Genomic DNA, 15300 nt, shown 5'->3' with positions numbered 1-15300 from the left:
GTGTGTGTGTGTGTGTATGTGCGCGCGTGCAACGTAGTGTCTCTTTCGGAAAGAGCTCTGGGGAGGTCCTGTTCCTAGGGGGCGGAGCGCAGGGGACCGAGGCTCAGCTCTGTGTCGGGGCACAGTGCCGCTGAGCCTGAGCGCTGCTGAGGCGGCCGGCGGGACGGCGCGCGTGGCGGCTAGGCGGGCGCGCTGAAAGGAGGCCGGGGCGCCCTCGGCTCGGCGGCGACCCCTGCCCGGAGGTGCCGGCCTTGGCGGCTCTACCCGCTTCTGTTCACATCTGCGGACCCGCGCGGGAGACACTCGGACACTCAGAGCCAGCGCGCGGCGGAGCGTCCCGTCTGCCCCGGCTGCGCCTCGGAAGAGCGAGGTCCTCGCCACCGCGCCGGCAGCAGGCGTCGGCTTTGTCGGGAGCGCGCCCGCCCGCCCCTCAGCAGCCCGGCCGGGAGCCGGAGAGGCGCGCACCATGAGCGGCGGCGAAGTGGTCTGCTCGGGATGGCTCCGCAAGTCCCCCCCGGAGAAGAAGTTGAAACGTTATGTAAGTAGAGCTTCGGTCGCCGCTCCGTGGGCCTCCGCGCCCGCACCCCTGCCCTGGTCGCACGCGGGATTGGTTCTTCAGCTTAGTCCCCCATCTCTTTCCCCTCGGCCCCTTCCTCCGCAGGCTCGTGACCGAGGCTGTACACTCACGCCCTGGCTCCCTCCACTTTGCCGGCTAACTTTCTTCCTCCAGATTCCAGATGGCCTGCTTTGCGGGCCTCATCGGCCCGTGGGAGGCCCCGAGATTTCCACCTAATGCCTGCTGCGTGTTTTTATTATTCCTTGTAGCAGAGGTTAAGGGGAAGAGCATTCTCCTTTCTTTATATCTGCATTTAATCACAATGGGGCTGCTGTATCCTGAATTTCCCACAATCGGAAAACCGCTGAGGTTTTAGAGCTCAGCAGCCCTCTGGTGCGCTCTCAGTCATACCCCTCGAGGTGCATTGCGTGCGGGAGGCTTGTGGACCTGAAAAGTTGGTGTTAGAAACCAGCATCTCCGATCCGTGCAAAAGAGAAAGAAAAGTTACTACGCGCCCTGCCGTTTGCTTAGCAAGGGTTCGCATTTTCGCGGTTTTGAATCCTGGGGACCGTGGAGTTTGGCTGGAGAATCTTGGCAGTTTGCTGCGAGAGGAGGGCACTGGGGGGAGCCTGGCGGCTGGTGTTTGGGCGCGTTGGACGCGCTGTCAAGCCTCGCAGGACGGGGGACAGCTGCGGCCAGTAGGATTTCTGTGTGTTGCGGTCCTTTTCCAGGCCACCAGGGTTACATAAATGGCATTTGTGTAATTGATACAAGATACTGATTGTGTGTTAAGCTATTTTAGCTGTTAAAAATATTCCTTGAAAGAACCAGCCTTACTTTGGTGGAAATCTGTGTCCTCTTCAGGGGTCTGGAATCTTATCCCCTTCTCACCCATTGGTTCTTTTGTTGCTGCCCTTTGCAAAGGAAAGAAATGACACGTTCGTCCTGGCGTATGGAGCCAATGTTTTTCTAGTACAGTGTGTTTTCAAAAGCAAAACTTATGCCCCCTTAAATATAAATTCATTGTCAGTGACCAGCACTTCGAATGGAACTTGAATCTTGTTGAAGGATTTTTACACCTGATATTAGAGCCCAAATTAATCCTATTAGTCACTGCTTGGATGGTGGAGTGAAGTGCAATAATTAACTTCAGGGACTCGCTGGAGTTTCTGGTTCACTTTCTGCCAGCCTTTGTTATAGACAAGTAATTCTCATTTAAGGACTTGATGCCACACATCCGAAGAAAGTTCTCTAGAAATCTTGAACCCTTCCAAATGTTGTCTCCTTGTACTTACCACAGTTTGCCTGAATATTCTGGTGAAGATGCTAACTGTATTGCAAAATTTTGGGGGGGGGGGTAAGTGGTTTTTTTCAGTTCTTGGTTCTAAAGAGAAGGTTGTGTATGTGTGAGAAGAGGGAGTAGGGAGAGAGGTGTGTTTGAGAGGCATAGGTTAGGCAACATATAGACCTAAGTAGGTTCTAGGAGGAAGCTTAAGGACAGTACCTTTGCCTAAAAAGTAGTGATTATAGACTTAAGGCATTCTTTCACACGGTTGGTTTATGGCTCTCTCAAAAGATGCCTAGCACTGGACTAGGCACCAAAAGGTTAGAAAATACAGTAGGGAAGAAGCCCTGCCTTTTGCCCTGCCTTTTGGGCTTGCAATTTAATGTAAAATGACCTAGGACGAAAACCAGCCTAAAAGATTGTCTTAACAAGGACAAAGAAAATGAAAAGTCCAAATTTAAAAAATGTATATTATTTTATTTGATCATTACACCGGTTTTATGAGGTAGGTTATCTCAGTTTTATAGATGAGAAAAGTTTCTGTATCCAGAATATGCCATGGATAGGATTTGAACCCAGATCTGCCTGACTGGGCTATATAAAAGGTTAATGACTCATCTAGTTCATTTCAAGGGGAGTGCAGACTAAATCATCTCTAAAGCTTTCTGATTATAGCTTTCTAGGAGTCTGTGAATATTAGTTGAGAATGCAAGGAAGAGGCGAGCTGGGGATCAGATGTTCAATGCTAAAGAAACATAAGACCCTTCAGGCAGTTTTCTGAGTCTTCGGGAAATGAGACAAGAATATGTGAAAAAGTGAGCCCACAACATAAAGTGGTTTCAGATTGTGTGCCCAAGCTGATTGTTATTTATTTTTTTAAATAGATGTTTTGAGGAACAAGCTCAGTGTAGTCTGAAACCGTGGGAATACTTTAGAGACATAGCAGGATCCCTAAGTTGTGTTTTCAACAGGGGGAAGAATATGCTTTACAGCTGGGGGGAGGTGGGGTTTTTCTTGTTTGGCTGAGCATTAGTGTTTTCTTTATACATGGCTATGGCCCAGGAAGACAGCGTGCAGGGTGCTACCAGAATTTAAGAGGTCCCTGAGGATGACCAGAATATTATAAGTTAAAGTGAGGTCGGTCTTAATATTTTAGCTGTCAGTTTGGTTGCCCAGAAGATGTTGACATTTCCAGATTTTTGATCTTTTGGCTTTGGTATTCAGTTCGGATTGTTTTTGCTAAACTAGCTTTGACCCTCAAAGACATTCATATATATATGCATTTCCTATGCTTGTTTTCTTTTCATGTAAAATCTTTATGAAAATAAAGGGTAAAAGGAAACATTGTTGACCATCCAGTACGCAAAATGTTGCTTGATAATGGTTTTTAATGAATGAATTTGCTGTGAAAAGATATCTTGGATGAGTGGTACTGTAATTGTTAAACAAGACATCAGGGAGTTTGAGCATTGATTCTGTTGGGGAACTTTTGGCCCACGGAATTTTGACAGTTGTCTTGCTGTTTACAGTTTTTATAGGGTATTCAAACATTGATTAAGATGATCCTTGGGGCGCCTGGGTGGCGCAGTCGGTTAAGCGTCCGACTTCAGCCAGGTCACGATCTCGCGGTCCGGGAGTTCGAGCCCCGCGTCAGGCTCTGGGCTGATGGCTCGGAGCCTGCAGCCTGTTTCTGATTCTGTGTCTCCCTCTCTCTCTGCCCCTCCCCCGTTCATGCTCTGTCTCTCTCTGTCCCAAAAATAAATAAAAAACGTTGAAAAAAAAAATTAAAAAAAAAAAAAAGATGATCCTTAAGGGCTTTTATGTGGCAAAAATTGTTTTAGTTTTATCATTAAAGTCATCTCATGTTATGGCCCCGTTGCATTCCCTATACAACTCCATTTTATGTTTACTGTTTCATAGTCAACTACACAGCATTGTTGTCTTTGCACACTAGTGTGTTCATCTGATATGAAGGCTTTTCTTGAATTTCCTAAAGAGAGTAAAAGGGACATAAAAGAGGAATACTGGAGTAGTGAGTAGTTCCTCTAGCCTTTTCATCTCGTTTTACTTTTTTCTGTATTTATTTGCAAAAGAGTAAGAACCTTTGTATGTGTTTCATTTCATCCTCTGTGAATTTTTTGAAGTCTACTTAAAGCGGAGGTGAAAGTGTTCATGCTTTCTTGCAATTTTGCTACTACCGTGTTTTGGTTTTTGTCCTGTGTTGTATATTAAACAGCTGCCTTTTTACTTTAAGGACCTGAATGGAATCATTTACAGATCACCGTTACTAGGGTTACAGAGAACAAGTAAACTCTTGGTAGTATGTACTAAACAGTGATGCTCAGATTTTTTAAAAGAGTTCTTTAAAGACAAATCGGATGGTTGAAATAATGGTAGGATTTTCATCAGGACTTGAAATTTCAGCTGAGAGAAAATGTAAGTCTGAAAACAAAGGATTGATTCAAGCCAGCTGGCTATCACCATATCTTTGTAGGGGGAGCTTCCCTATGGCCTGCCTCAAGTCTGGACACTGAGTTTGCACTCCTCCATGGCCCAGCTGTCAGCATTGGGCAGGTATGCAATCTCAGCAGGAGAACCTACTTCTGAGGCTAGACCAAGGTGGCCTATTAGCTGCCAGCCAGCCTGGGAGTAAGACCTTGGCCAGTTCTTGGGTGTGTTAATCTGTACCCAGCTTGGGCTGCACTCTTCCACTGTCACTTAATAGGATGGTTCTTGTCTAGAACATGCCCCTGGTTTTGGAAATGGGCCTAGAAACAGAAATAACCTTTTCCTCCTGGTGGGCATCTGACATGTTACATGGAGGAGAGGGGCACAGACAGGCAGGCTGTCCTATTTAAGGACAGCCCGGGATCTGTGCTAAGCATTGTCTCTGCTCAATATTGTTGCTACAGCAAATGGGACTGTGATGTCTGGAAGCTCTTCTTGCACTTTTTTTTTTTTTTTTTTTTTTTTTGCAATTACCAGTAACAATCAGGGGATTCTGAAGCTTTTGCTTGTAGTGACTGCAGGAACATAATTATTCTGTTGAAGGAATTTTTTTCTGGAAAACTTCACTTTAGTAAACATTACACTCAAATTCTTAATGTTTTCTTTTTACTTTTTCTAATGTGGCAGGAACACTGTTTCTATTAACAAAGATCATCAACTACCAATTACATTAAGCCTTTATGATAGGTAATAATAGTTCATTCTTTGATTGTGCCTGGACTTAATGATGAGTACAAAATTCTCCATGTAAAACTTGCTGGATTCCTAAGTCTGATTGTTGTCTTTTGGGATTCAAAATAACCATTAGGAAGTTCTATCAGTTTGGAGGGTGGTTTTAGAGTTCTGTGTTAAAAATTGGTTTTTAAGTTTTTTAAAAAGATCATCTTTGGACAAAATACAGTAATACGACAAGAGTTACACTTGGATAATCTGGTTGCCAGCTGACTTGGTTATTTCTGTGTGTTTTGTCATTGAGTCTGCTTTAAAAATAAGAAAGATAAAATGACAAAGCACTTTTTATGACTAAATAAAATTCCATATTTTGTAGTCAACATAAAAAATATGTAGATAGGTCTTGATAATTTGCAGATTGAGGAAGTTTAAGAGGTGATAGAACAATAAGTGTCATTACTCCTAATTTTCTTACAGAAGCTAACACAGGAGAAGGGACAATACAGCAGGTGGACTACTGCTTTATTTTTTTATGAGTTTGGGGTAAATTGTGCTGCTGTGGAAGGAACTCTGGACTGAGTGTTAGGACCCAGGATTCGACTTGACTTTGCCATTATCCACCTGATACTTTGACCATTCTGACCCTCAGTTTCCTCATCTGTAAAATGGAGAAATGTTGTAAAAATCTAGATTCTAAACTCTTGCGGCTTAACATTCCTTAGATATTTGCTTGGAAATGAGAGGCAGAGTGGGGAGCTGCTCAGTAGGCCCCTGTTTTTGGGAAATAAATTTTAATTTCTTGTTCATCTTAAATAGTTTAGTGGATTTATTAGGAACTGCTTAAGCAGAGTTCTTTAGGGACCCTCCAGCATTTGCTTTAACAGAACACAGGCTCACTGAACACAGGCCTGCTGCATCCTGCTGTGGGTGCCTCAGTTGTGACTCTAGCACCCAGAGCAGTGCCTGGCTCAGAATAGAAGAGCAACAAGTACCTGTTGAATGAATAAACAGGTATTTCTGGAGCTTTTGTAATGTGTCTTATGTGGAATACAATGGACGGAAAGGCCCACTCCCTGCCCTCAAGGAGTTTCTAATCTATTTGTGAAGACAAGCTGTAAATGCACCTACATTTAAATCATTTTCCAAGACATATGTTATAAGGCCATATATGATTACTTGCCAGATGAATGATTCAGATAATAATTGCTTAAGAGTTCAGACTGGGAGGGAATGGAAGGGGGCTGCCAGGGAAGATTTCACAGATGAATTTTTAGGCTCTGTTCTTGGAAGAACAGAGGTACTTACTGTTGGCAAAAATAGCAAATCCTAAGGGAAGGATGGCTTTAAAGGAGGAATGAAGACTTTGTGTTGATTTTAGACCTCCTAGTTAAGGGACGGCTTTCCGAACACCTCAGTTTCAAGCATGGAGTTTGGATGTCAGCTGTAACATCTAGTTTGAGAAGTTTCTGTTTCTGCCATGACCTAATGCTTCTGATGGGATCCTGACCGCAAGTGAATTTTATGTGTCAGACAAGAAACAGACAAAACAACTCCTTTGGTCACCTGAGCTTATTCAAATTCAAGAGCTGTGTGTTATTTAAGATTTCTTTATGTCTGTTTTGAGCTAAATAATTCATTCTGGCAAGCGTTTAGTTTACAACAGAGAGGGAGCATGTTCTGGTGGGAGGGAGAATAAAAGAGCCTTTGATTCCTTTGCTCCTGAGTTCCAGCAGGAGGGCCAGCGCTGCCTTGGGCTAGTGTCTTATTTTGGACTTTGGAAGCCATCTTAGCCCAGCTGTGTGAGTGCCAGCTAGTGTTGGAGGAAAGAGAAGAACACCACTGGGTCTCATTAAACCCCCTCTGACTGTTGATGGAAGAGGTTCTCTCATTTCACATTCCTCAAATTAACATGGTGGCTAATTTCCACCAACTTAGAGCTTCATCAGAATTTGCCATTTGAACTTTGGCTTGAAAGTCACAACGTTTCTGTGTGACTCCTTTTATCTCTGTATGTGGATTTGAGTACAGGAAACTTATCAAGTCACAGGTCTTTTTTTTCCTCCCCTCTTTGGCTACAAGCACAAATGAAATTAGCATTCTTTTCTTCTTTAGATTACTCCTGGGGAAAAGTGGTTCTTTGTACCGTGGATTTCCACATCCATTAAATAAGTAGCCTCTTCAGTTGCCAACTAGATGGCTGGAGTCTTACTGAATAGTAGGTTGCAGTTCAGGCCTGTGGAATTACTGGGAAAAGTCACTTTAGGAACTGGGCGTTTTTGACCATTCCAGGCTTGTACGCGTGAGCACCTTAATACAAGAATAACTGGACTGGAAAAGAGAGTCTTTTATATTTTAAGCAGTTCTTTTATTCATATGTGCAAAATTCTCCTTAACTAAAGGGAAGAATTCTCACTGTTAAATGCATATGAAGTAGAACCCAGCAGCTTTTGACTGTGTGATAGCCTGCTTTGTAAAAAATAGTTAACACGGTGCACCGAAATACATGTTTGGTTGTTATCTCTGTTACATTAGCTCTTGAAGCATTCTGATTACAACTTGTAGCTGCCAAGCCCTGTCCTGCAGTATTTATCTGGAACAAAAATTTTCCATGTGGTTGTTTTTAGCAGAGCTGCTATATGCAAACTGCACATGAAGATGTAAGTTGCAAAGAAATAGAGCTTCCAGAAGAGGAAATGTGAGTTATCTTAAATTTTTTCATTTAGTATTCTTTCCTTTGTGTGTATTTCAGAAATTTTTATTATCTTTCTAAACTGAGGGTTTTTTTTTTTTTTTTTATCCTGGAAAGAATGCCAAGTTCACCACGAGTTTTTCTTATGGTGGTGTTTCTTTTTCTTTCTCAGCTTTTTACTTTGAATTCATACTTGGCCTAAAAAATTCCTGTGTATTCAAAAAGAAAAAAAAATATACTAAAAGGAAAAAAACAAATGGGTACATTGTTCCATGAATTAAAAACAATATACGAGAGAGTCCAAACATGAGTCCAAACATTTCTTTTCAATGTAAAAATCTTAGGTCATTTTTTTTTTTTTTAAAGGAAGAAAAACACTAAACTGTGCTTTAACTATCCTGTTCATTGTTTTTCTTTTCCCTTTTTAATTTTTCTTTGACTCATGTAGTTGAAATTTTTTTGAACATAGTTTTATATGTTCTTTAAGAATGGCACTCATGGAAAAAGAAAACCTCAAAATTCCACTTTACATTTCAAGAGAAAAGTGAGAGGAAGGCATCCATCCTGTGGTCTGAAGAGGGGAAAAATTGTCCTTTAGCTCCAAGGCTTTGTACATTACTTTCCTGTTGGCTTGGTTGAGTTCAATATTTGTTGGTATTGTCCAGAGATATTTAGCTATTATACATGAAATAAGCAAGTAAATATAATAGTGATCAAGAGGGTTTGCTTTTGTGAAATGAAGACGTAGGACAGTAGAAGGTTGAGAATTCTGTTGTTGTTGTTTTTATTTTTGTTTTGTTTTTAGTTTATTTTTATTTATTTTTTTAGTAATCTCCAAACCCGTTGTGAGGCTCAAACTCATAAGCCCGAGATCAGGAGTCGCATGCTCCACCAACTGAGCCAGCTAGGCGTGCCCCTTTATTTTTGTTTTTAATACATCAATTAGCCAGTTGCCATAATATTTTATTTGCTAACTTTTTTTTAAGTGGGAGAAAGGTAAAGGCACTCTTTGTCCTGCGGTTCTCTATCTAACCTCTTGCTGTTTTCCTCTTTGTTTTTACTTCTTTCTCTCTAATATAAGCCCGGCCACCAGTATCAGAGAGTATTCGTGTTAGAATCTTTACACACACATTCTTTTATCTTTTCTCTAAAAGTGGGAAGTTATTTCTGTCCCTGTACCCTGGTAATCAAGACTGGGAATAATAATGTTCAACCCAGCATGCAGATTGTTTTTCTCTCCTGAAATGCAGTTTTTAGTTACTACTGTATTGGGAAATGTGGTCAGGCCACTTTCCGAGTAGCAGATCTCCTCCCTGAGATGACTACCTGATGAAAGAATTAAGTACCTGGTGTGCTTTCTCAACTCCAGTCCATCACACATTCCCTTTAGTGCCTTGGCCAGAGTCAGAGCAGCCAGGATGAAAGTGCTTCTGGTGGAGGGATGACCATTTGATTAGCGGGAGAGGAGTTTTAATCTTGCACTCTTGAAAGAGAAACACTCGGTAAAATGCTCCCTCCAGTGTTTTGAATTCCAATGGTGTTAGGTAGAACGTGAAGAGGAACGATAACCTCATTCAGTTAAGGAGGTATTATTTGAACCCCCTTCCCTCTGGCAAAGTTATAATTGACCCTGAAGTTGTGTAGGAGTATTAAATTTTACAAGTTCTCCCTGACAGTTTCAGGTTTAAATATTTGAAGTGTTGAGAAAAGGTAAAAGGAAATACTGAACTGGTAAGAATGCAAACTATTTGGGAAGGTAATTTGATCCTAGTGATGCTGTTACATAAAACCAGAGCCTTCTGAGTAATCTTCATTTGGTATATAGGTCATTTATCTCCAAAAAACAGGCTGCAAAATTAAACTGGTGCTGTTGAACGGTATTCCTTTTTTTCTTTTTCTTCACTTAAGTAAATAGTCGAAACAGGAAAAGAAAGCCTAATATATTTAATATATTTTTCTAGATGCTTTTCATAATGACCCACAGTATACACAGTCGAAGGTGTGTACACATGATCTGCTTACAAAGAAAATTATGCCTTCATTTATCATTTTTTAGTGTTTGTGATAGGATATTAATTTCAAGAGGACAAAGATGGCATTTGTTCTGTGTCTAAATGTACAATGTGATCCTTTGCATAATCTCTTGAGCAGCATGACCAAATAATTACAGAATTTTAAACCTAAATTTATAAATCATCTAGTTTGTTGTTTCTCAGCCTTTCTAACCCATTTCTCTTTCATGTATTGTTTGGATGTCCTTTGGCTTTTAATACAAAAGATTTGGATTTCTATGATTACCAGAGCAATAGCTATATTTCATAAATCTCCTTCTTCCCTAGTCAAGAACCCAACCTCTTCATTTTACAGGGAGTGAAAAATTAGCCTTTGGAGACTAATTGATTTGTCCCAGGTCATACATGTTTACCAACTGTTAAGGCAGAGCAAGATCTCTCACCTCTTGGGTCACATCCTTCAGTCACCGAGGGAATACCCACTATGAACAAGGTACTGTGAAGAATTCAGAGGTGGACCAAGAAGGCACTGTCTTCATTTTTTGGGAGTTTATATGCTACATAGGATGCACTCAGTATTGCTAATTATATTATGATCAGTGATGTTTGAGGCAAGACTCCAGAAGAATCTAGCAGAAGGAGGTAAACTCAGGGGCACTTGAAGGCTTAATGAAGGTGGTAAGAGATTTCTTACCACAACCTTAAATGGCGGATTCCATTTTCAAAGATGGAGCTGGAGTGAGACTCTTTTTATTGCTCCTTTTCTAGCCAGACTCTTGAGTAGGTTTTGTACGGTTGACTGCCCCTTCTTCCTCACCTGCCACTCATTTCGTAATGGAATAGAATCTGGGTCCTTTTCCACTACTCTTACCTAAACAGTTCCCGCTGAGATCCCCAGTGACTCCTGGTTGCCAAATCTAGCAGAACTAGATTTGAACTTCTTAGCTCTTTTCATGGACCTTCTGACTACATTGTTGAAGAGATGACCAGTCCCTCTTTCCAAAATCTGTTCTTTCCCATGCCATCCTGATACCAGGCTTGGGTTTCCTTATATGTGTGTGTTCTTCAGTATTCTAGTGCTAGCCCTGGATGGCCCATTCTCCCCTCATATGCTGTTAGTGGTTTGTCATCCAGTGTGTGTTTGTGAACCCCTATGAAAATTTGATAAAAGCTCTCAGCTTCTGCAGAATTCTTACAAACTTACACACAAACATTATCATAGCCTTGAACATTTTCTAACCTTTAAAGCCCATCTCTGGATCTTAAATTGCCCTGAATTATACGTGTGGATGCTTTGTAGGCATTATCTCAATCCGTTTCTCACTCCGCATCTGTGGATCTAACTGCTTAGGTCGAGGACTGCTTAGATCTCCCACAGCAACTGAGACTCAGCATGTCCATGCCAGGTCTTATCATCCTGTCATTAAACCTGGTCCTCTTGTTGTTCGCTCAGTCAGTCACTCCACCAACCCTTGTCTATTGGCTTAAGCCAGAGGTGTTCTGTGTTGTCCTTCCCTCATTTTCCATACCCAGTGACAAATCCTATCAGTTTTACCTCCCAGATCTCTCTTTTTTTAATGTTTGTTTATTTTGAGAGAGAGAGACAGAGAGAGAGAGAGAGACAGAGAGAGACAGGCGTGTGAGTGGGGAAGGGGCAGAGAAGGAGGGAGAGAGAGAGAATGCCAAGCAGGTTCTGTGCTGTCAGCACAGAGACCAACATGGGACTCGATCCCATGATCCATAAGATCATGACCTGAGCCAAGATCAAGAGTTAGATGCCCAACCTACTGAGCCGCTTAGGTGCCTCCACCTCTCAAATATCTCTTGAGTTAATTGACCTCTGCTACCTAAGGTGCCTTTTGCCTTCTCAATTGCTGCAGAAACCAGGGGCCTCTACTTTTCCATTCTTTCACTTCTCCAAACTGGCTCCATTGAGGCAGCCAGAATGGCCTTCTGAAACACCAATCTGAGAATGCTGTTCCCCAGTTTGAAGCTGCTCTGCTGTGTCCCTTTGCCCTTAGAAGTGCCCAAACCTTTTCTCTCAGCTTGCAAGGCCCGTTGTGATGAGGGGCCTGCGTGTGCCCCCCGTAGTATTTGTTGCTGCCCTCTCACTCTTGCCCTTTGCTTCAGCTGTACCGAACTTCCGCGTCCCAGGCCGTGGGACCTGTCTGTGTGGCCTTTGCTCATGCTCTTCTCCGGAAATTCTTGGTCCTCGCCTGTCTGCTTTCACACCAGGCTAAGTTCTGCTTGTTCTCTGCCCCCGAAGCCTCCTCTGAACTTCCACCACCGCTGTTCCTCTCACACATAGAGCTGGTGGGCTGTGAGTATCTGCTTTATCCTCCTTTGATGCTCTGCTGTTTCCATGGCATGGTGCTTGTGACACCTGATCATACATGCTTGTTTTAATTGTTTACTGCCCTTCAGATGGTGGGACCATATGGTGACTTTTATGAACCCCAGGTAATTTTGCTTTCATGGGCCCCAGTTCCTCTACAAAAAAAAAAAAAAGGAATAAAAATTGTACTTTGTATCTGTGTCAATATAAAGATGGATATGTTCCAAGCTGGTATTGTTATTATATTCATTTTTTATTCTGATTTTAAAAGAAATTAATATAAAAACACTTTTTCTGGGCTTCTAAAAAGTTTCATGGGCCCTAGCTCTGTGCCTCCTGTGCCTGATGGATATGTTGGCTCTGTTACATGGGCATAAATACCTTGGGCCTACTCAGTTATTTTATTGTGTGTCCCTTTTCATAATGGCTTGGATAGCTTATTAAAACAATATTAAGATTTTGTGTTTTAGCCCCTGGTAATAGAAAAATTTATGGAAAAATAGGGTGATATACTCAAAAGGCATATATTTTATATTTATATTTAAAAACAGAAATTGTAAGGTTTCTTATGATGTCAAAAATATGTTATATGAGCTATTTTACTAATATGAACTTTTCTTCATGCTGTTTCTGCATGGAACAGTGGTTTTTAGTGGGAGTGGGGAGGCGATTTTGCCTCAAGAGGGGACATTTAAGAATGTCTGGAGACATTTTTAGTTGTCACAACTGGGGGTACTACTGGCCACTAGTGAGTAGAGGCAGGGATGCTATTAAACATTCTGCATTGCACAGGACAACCCCAATAATAAAGAATTATCTAGCCCAAAATATCAGTAGTGCTGAAGTTGAGAAACCCTATGTAGACGAATTCTTCATAAAACCTAGTTTCTACATGTGTTTTATTTAGTTTATTTTCCTATGTCCATTAAAAGCTATACAGTTGACCCCTGAACAGCATGCCTTTGAACCAAGTGGGTCCACTTAGACATGGAATTTTTTCAGTGACTGTATTGGAAGATTTTTGGAGATGTGCAACAATTTGAAAAACACACAAACCACGTGGCCTAGAACACCAAAAAAAAAGAAGAAGAAAAAGGTACTATTGTAAGGATGCAGTATATAATACATGTAACATACCAAGTATATGTCAATCGATGGTTTTATCGGTAAGGCTTTTGGTCAACAGGAGGCTCTCAGTAAAGTTTTGGAGGAGTCAGAAGTTATATGCAAGATTTTCACTAACAACCCCCGGGTTGTTCAAGAGTCAACTGTATTTTAGGTGTAGGATTGTGTTGTAGCACTGGAGCCAAACTTTTTTTTTTTTTTTTTTTACCTCAGTAAGGCTGAGGAGAGCAGTCACTGAGATGGCTGAGCTTGTGAACACACCAGAAGCTGCTACCCAGTAACCTTTCACCAGGGTTTATTTGATAGAATTTCTGTCAAATGGTCTGTTGTCATTTAAATCATTATCCAAATACTCTTTTTTGTCCTTGCTAATCCTAGCCAGAATACAACCAATTGTTGTCTGGGTGGGGAGGGGGATGTTGAGTCATTTATTCATGATTTTTATTACCTCTTGGCTTGAATATCCTCATTCATTGTTCATAAGCCGCCCAGCTTGTTTACTTTTTATAAATTACATGTAATCAGTCCTCTTGCAGGTCTGGCTACTGTAATTGGCAGTAGCCACAGAGCTGGGCTGACGAGTCTGCATTTGTGCTGATGTCTCACATTCAGCTTATATTCTACTCTCTGTGCTTTCTTGCCTCTTCCATCTGCTTTTTAAAAGGAAGGTGAAGGGAAAATTGCCACCATGCTCTCTTCTCAGATGCTCTGATGGTACTAGTTTATAGTTTAGTCGAGTCCCTGTGTCTTGGGAAGAATCAAGGGTTTGGGACCCTGATCTTCAAACTTTTGTAGTGTGTTTAACAATCACCTGGCTAACTTTTAATGTGAGGAATCTTGAGCCCTACCCACCTTCTGATATTTAGTAAATTTAGGTAGAAGTCCAGAACACTTTTTAACTCAAGGCCCTGCTGATTCTGATGGAGGTGGTCCCTTAAATTATCCTTCGAGAAATCCTGAGTTGGGCATGGAGGGAAAAAGGGAGAAGAAAGAAAATCCAATAGAAGTAAATACGTATAAAGAGTGGGATAGGAAGGTAAGAACCAAAGCTCAGAAAGTAACTTTAGCCTCTCTACTGTAAGATAAAGGAAATATGCTGCGATTCTGTGTGCGTACTGTTTTCTAGCAGTGACTTAGATCAAACTGTCCCCTAAAGAGGACATATTTAGTGGAAGACAAAAGTGAAAGGGAAATTTTAAAAAGGTCAGCATTTGAGAAAGTACCTGAGACTCTCAAAAGACATTATTAAATCAAGGAAGGTATTATGTAACTATTGATTTAAAAAAGAATGTGCATTCCCGAATCAAGCGTTTATGAATGACTTGAAGACAAAGGAGGGAAGGTGAAGAAGGATTAGCTCTTCACCAGAAGTTCTGGTTATTCTGGTTTTTGGATCTGAAAGCATATTATTAAAGTATGGTCCAGATTTCCTAGAATAGTTCTAATTTCAAACACTCTTTCCCATTGTCTTTATTATTCATGTCTTGTTCACCCTAATTTTGGTTAGTTGAGATGTGGTCGATTTATAAAAGAGCGCCAAAGCAGTTATACGCGACTAAAGAGGTTCTCTTGTTTTTCAGTGTGTGTGTGTGTGTCTCTGTGTGTATGAGTGTTTACTCTAGACATTCTAATCTAGCTCTTTAAATCTAAACTTTGATTTTAAAGTCCATTTTACAGAAAGAGAAGACAAGACAAACAGACAAGACAGACTCTATTTAGAAAACTGGTCAAGAAGTGGACTAAGTGGGAGTGGTTATTTAATCTTAGAGGAATAAAGTAAAACCCTTACTTTATTTCCAGCTGCCTATTGAACTTAATCCATTTTGAGAAAGCTGTCTCTGTTTTTTTTGGCATATGAGTTCCTTAGGGCAACTTTCTGATTCCATTCAGTTACCTTACAGAAAGCTTGTGACACCCGCTCTACCCCCTACCCACAGTAAAAGGATTTTGGAGAGTTACCTACAAAATGATGGCTATCAGATTTTGTTATATCATTCTTTTTTTTTTTTTATGTTTATTAATTTTTGACAGAGAGAGACAGAGACAGAGCATGAATGGGGGAGGGGCAGAGAGAGAGAGAGAGGGAGACACAGAATCTGAAACAGGCTCCAGGCTCTA

The 15300-nt window shown here is 41.3% G+C and overlaps 1 protein-coding gene across 4 annotated transcripts in view; it reads left to right on the top strand.

The window, feature by feature from the left end:
* The first annotated feature begins 439 nt into the window (after positions 1-439).
* Positions 440-15300, top strand: part of GAB1 (GRB2 associated binding protein 1) — a 123895-nt gene continuing 109034 nt past the window's right edge. For all 4 annotated transcript variants that reach the window (XM_043568186.1, XM_043568171.1, XM_043568180.1 and 1 more), the window contains exon 1: positions 440-538. In XM_043568186.1, coding sequence (XP_043424121.1) covers positions 467-538 — 72 coding nt within the window. In that variant the 5' untranslated portion in view covers positions 440-466. The remainder of the gene's footprint in view (positions 539-15300) is intronic.

The sequence above is a fragment of the Prionailurus bengalensis genome, chromosome B1, assembly GCF_016509475.1.
Source record: "Prionailurus bengalensis isolate Pbe53 chromosome B1, Fcat_Pben_1.1_paternal_pri, whole genome shotgun sequence".
Classification (NCBI taxonomy): domain Eukaryota; kingdom Metazoa; phylum Chordata; class Mammalia; order Carnivora; family Felidae; genus Prionailurus; species Prionailurus bengalensis.
The sequence above is the reverse complement of the archived record's forward strand: the minus strand, read 5'-3'. Positions and strand labels throughout refer to the sequence as shown.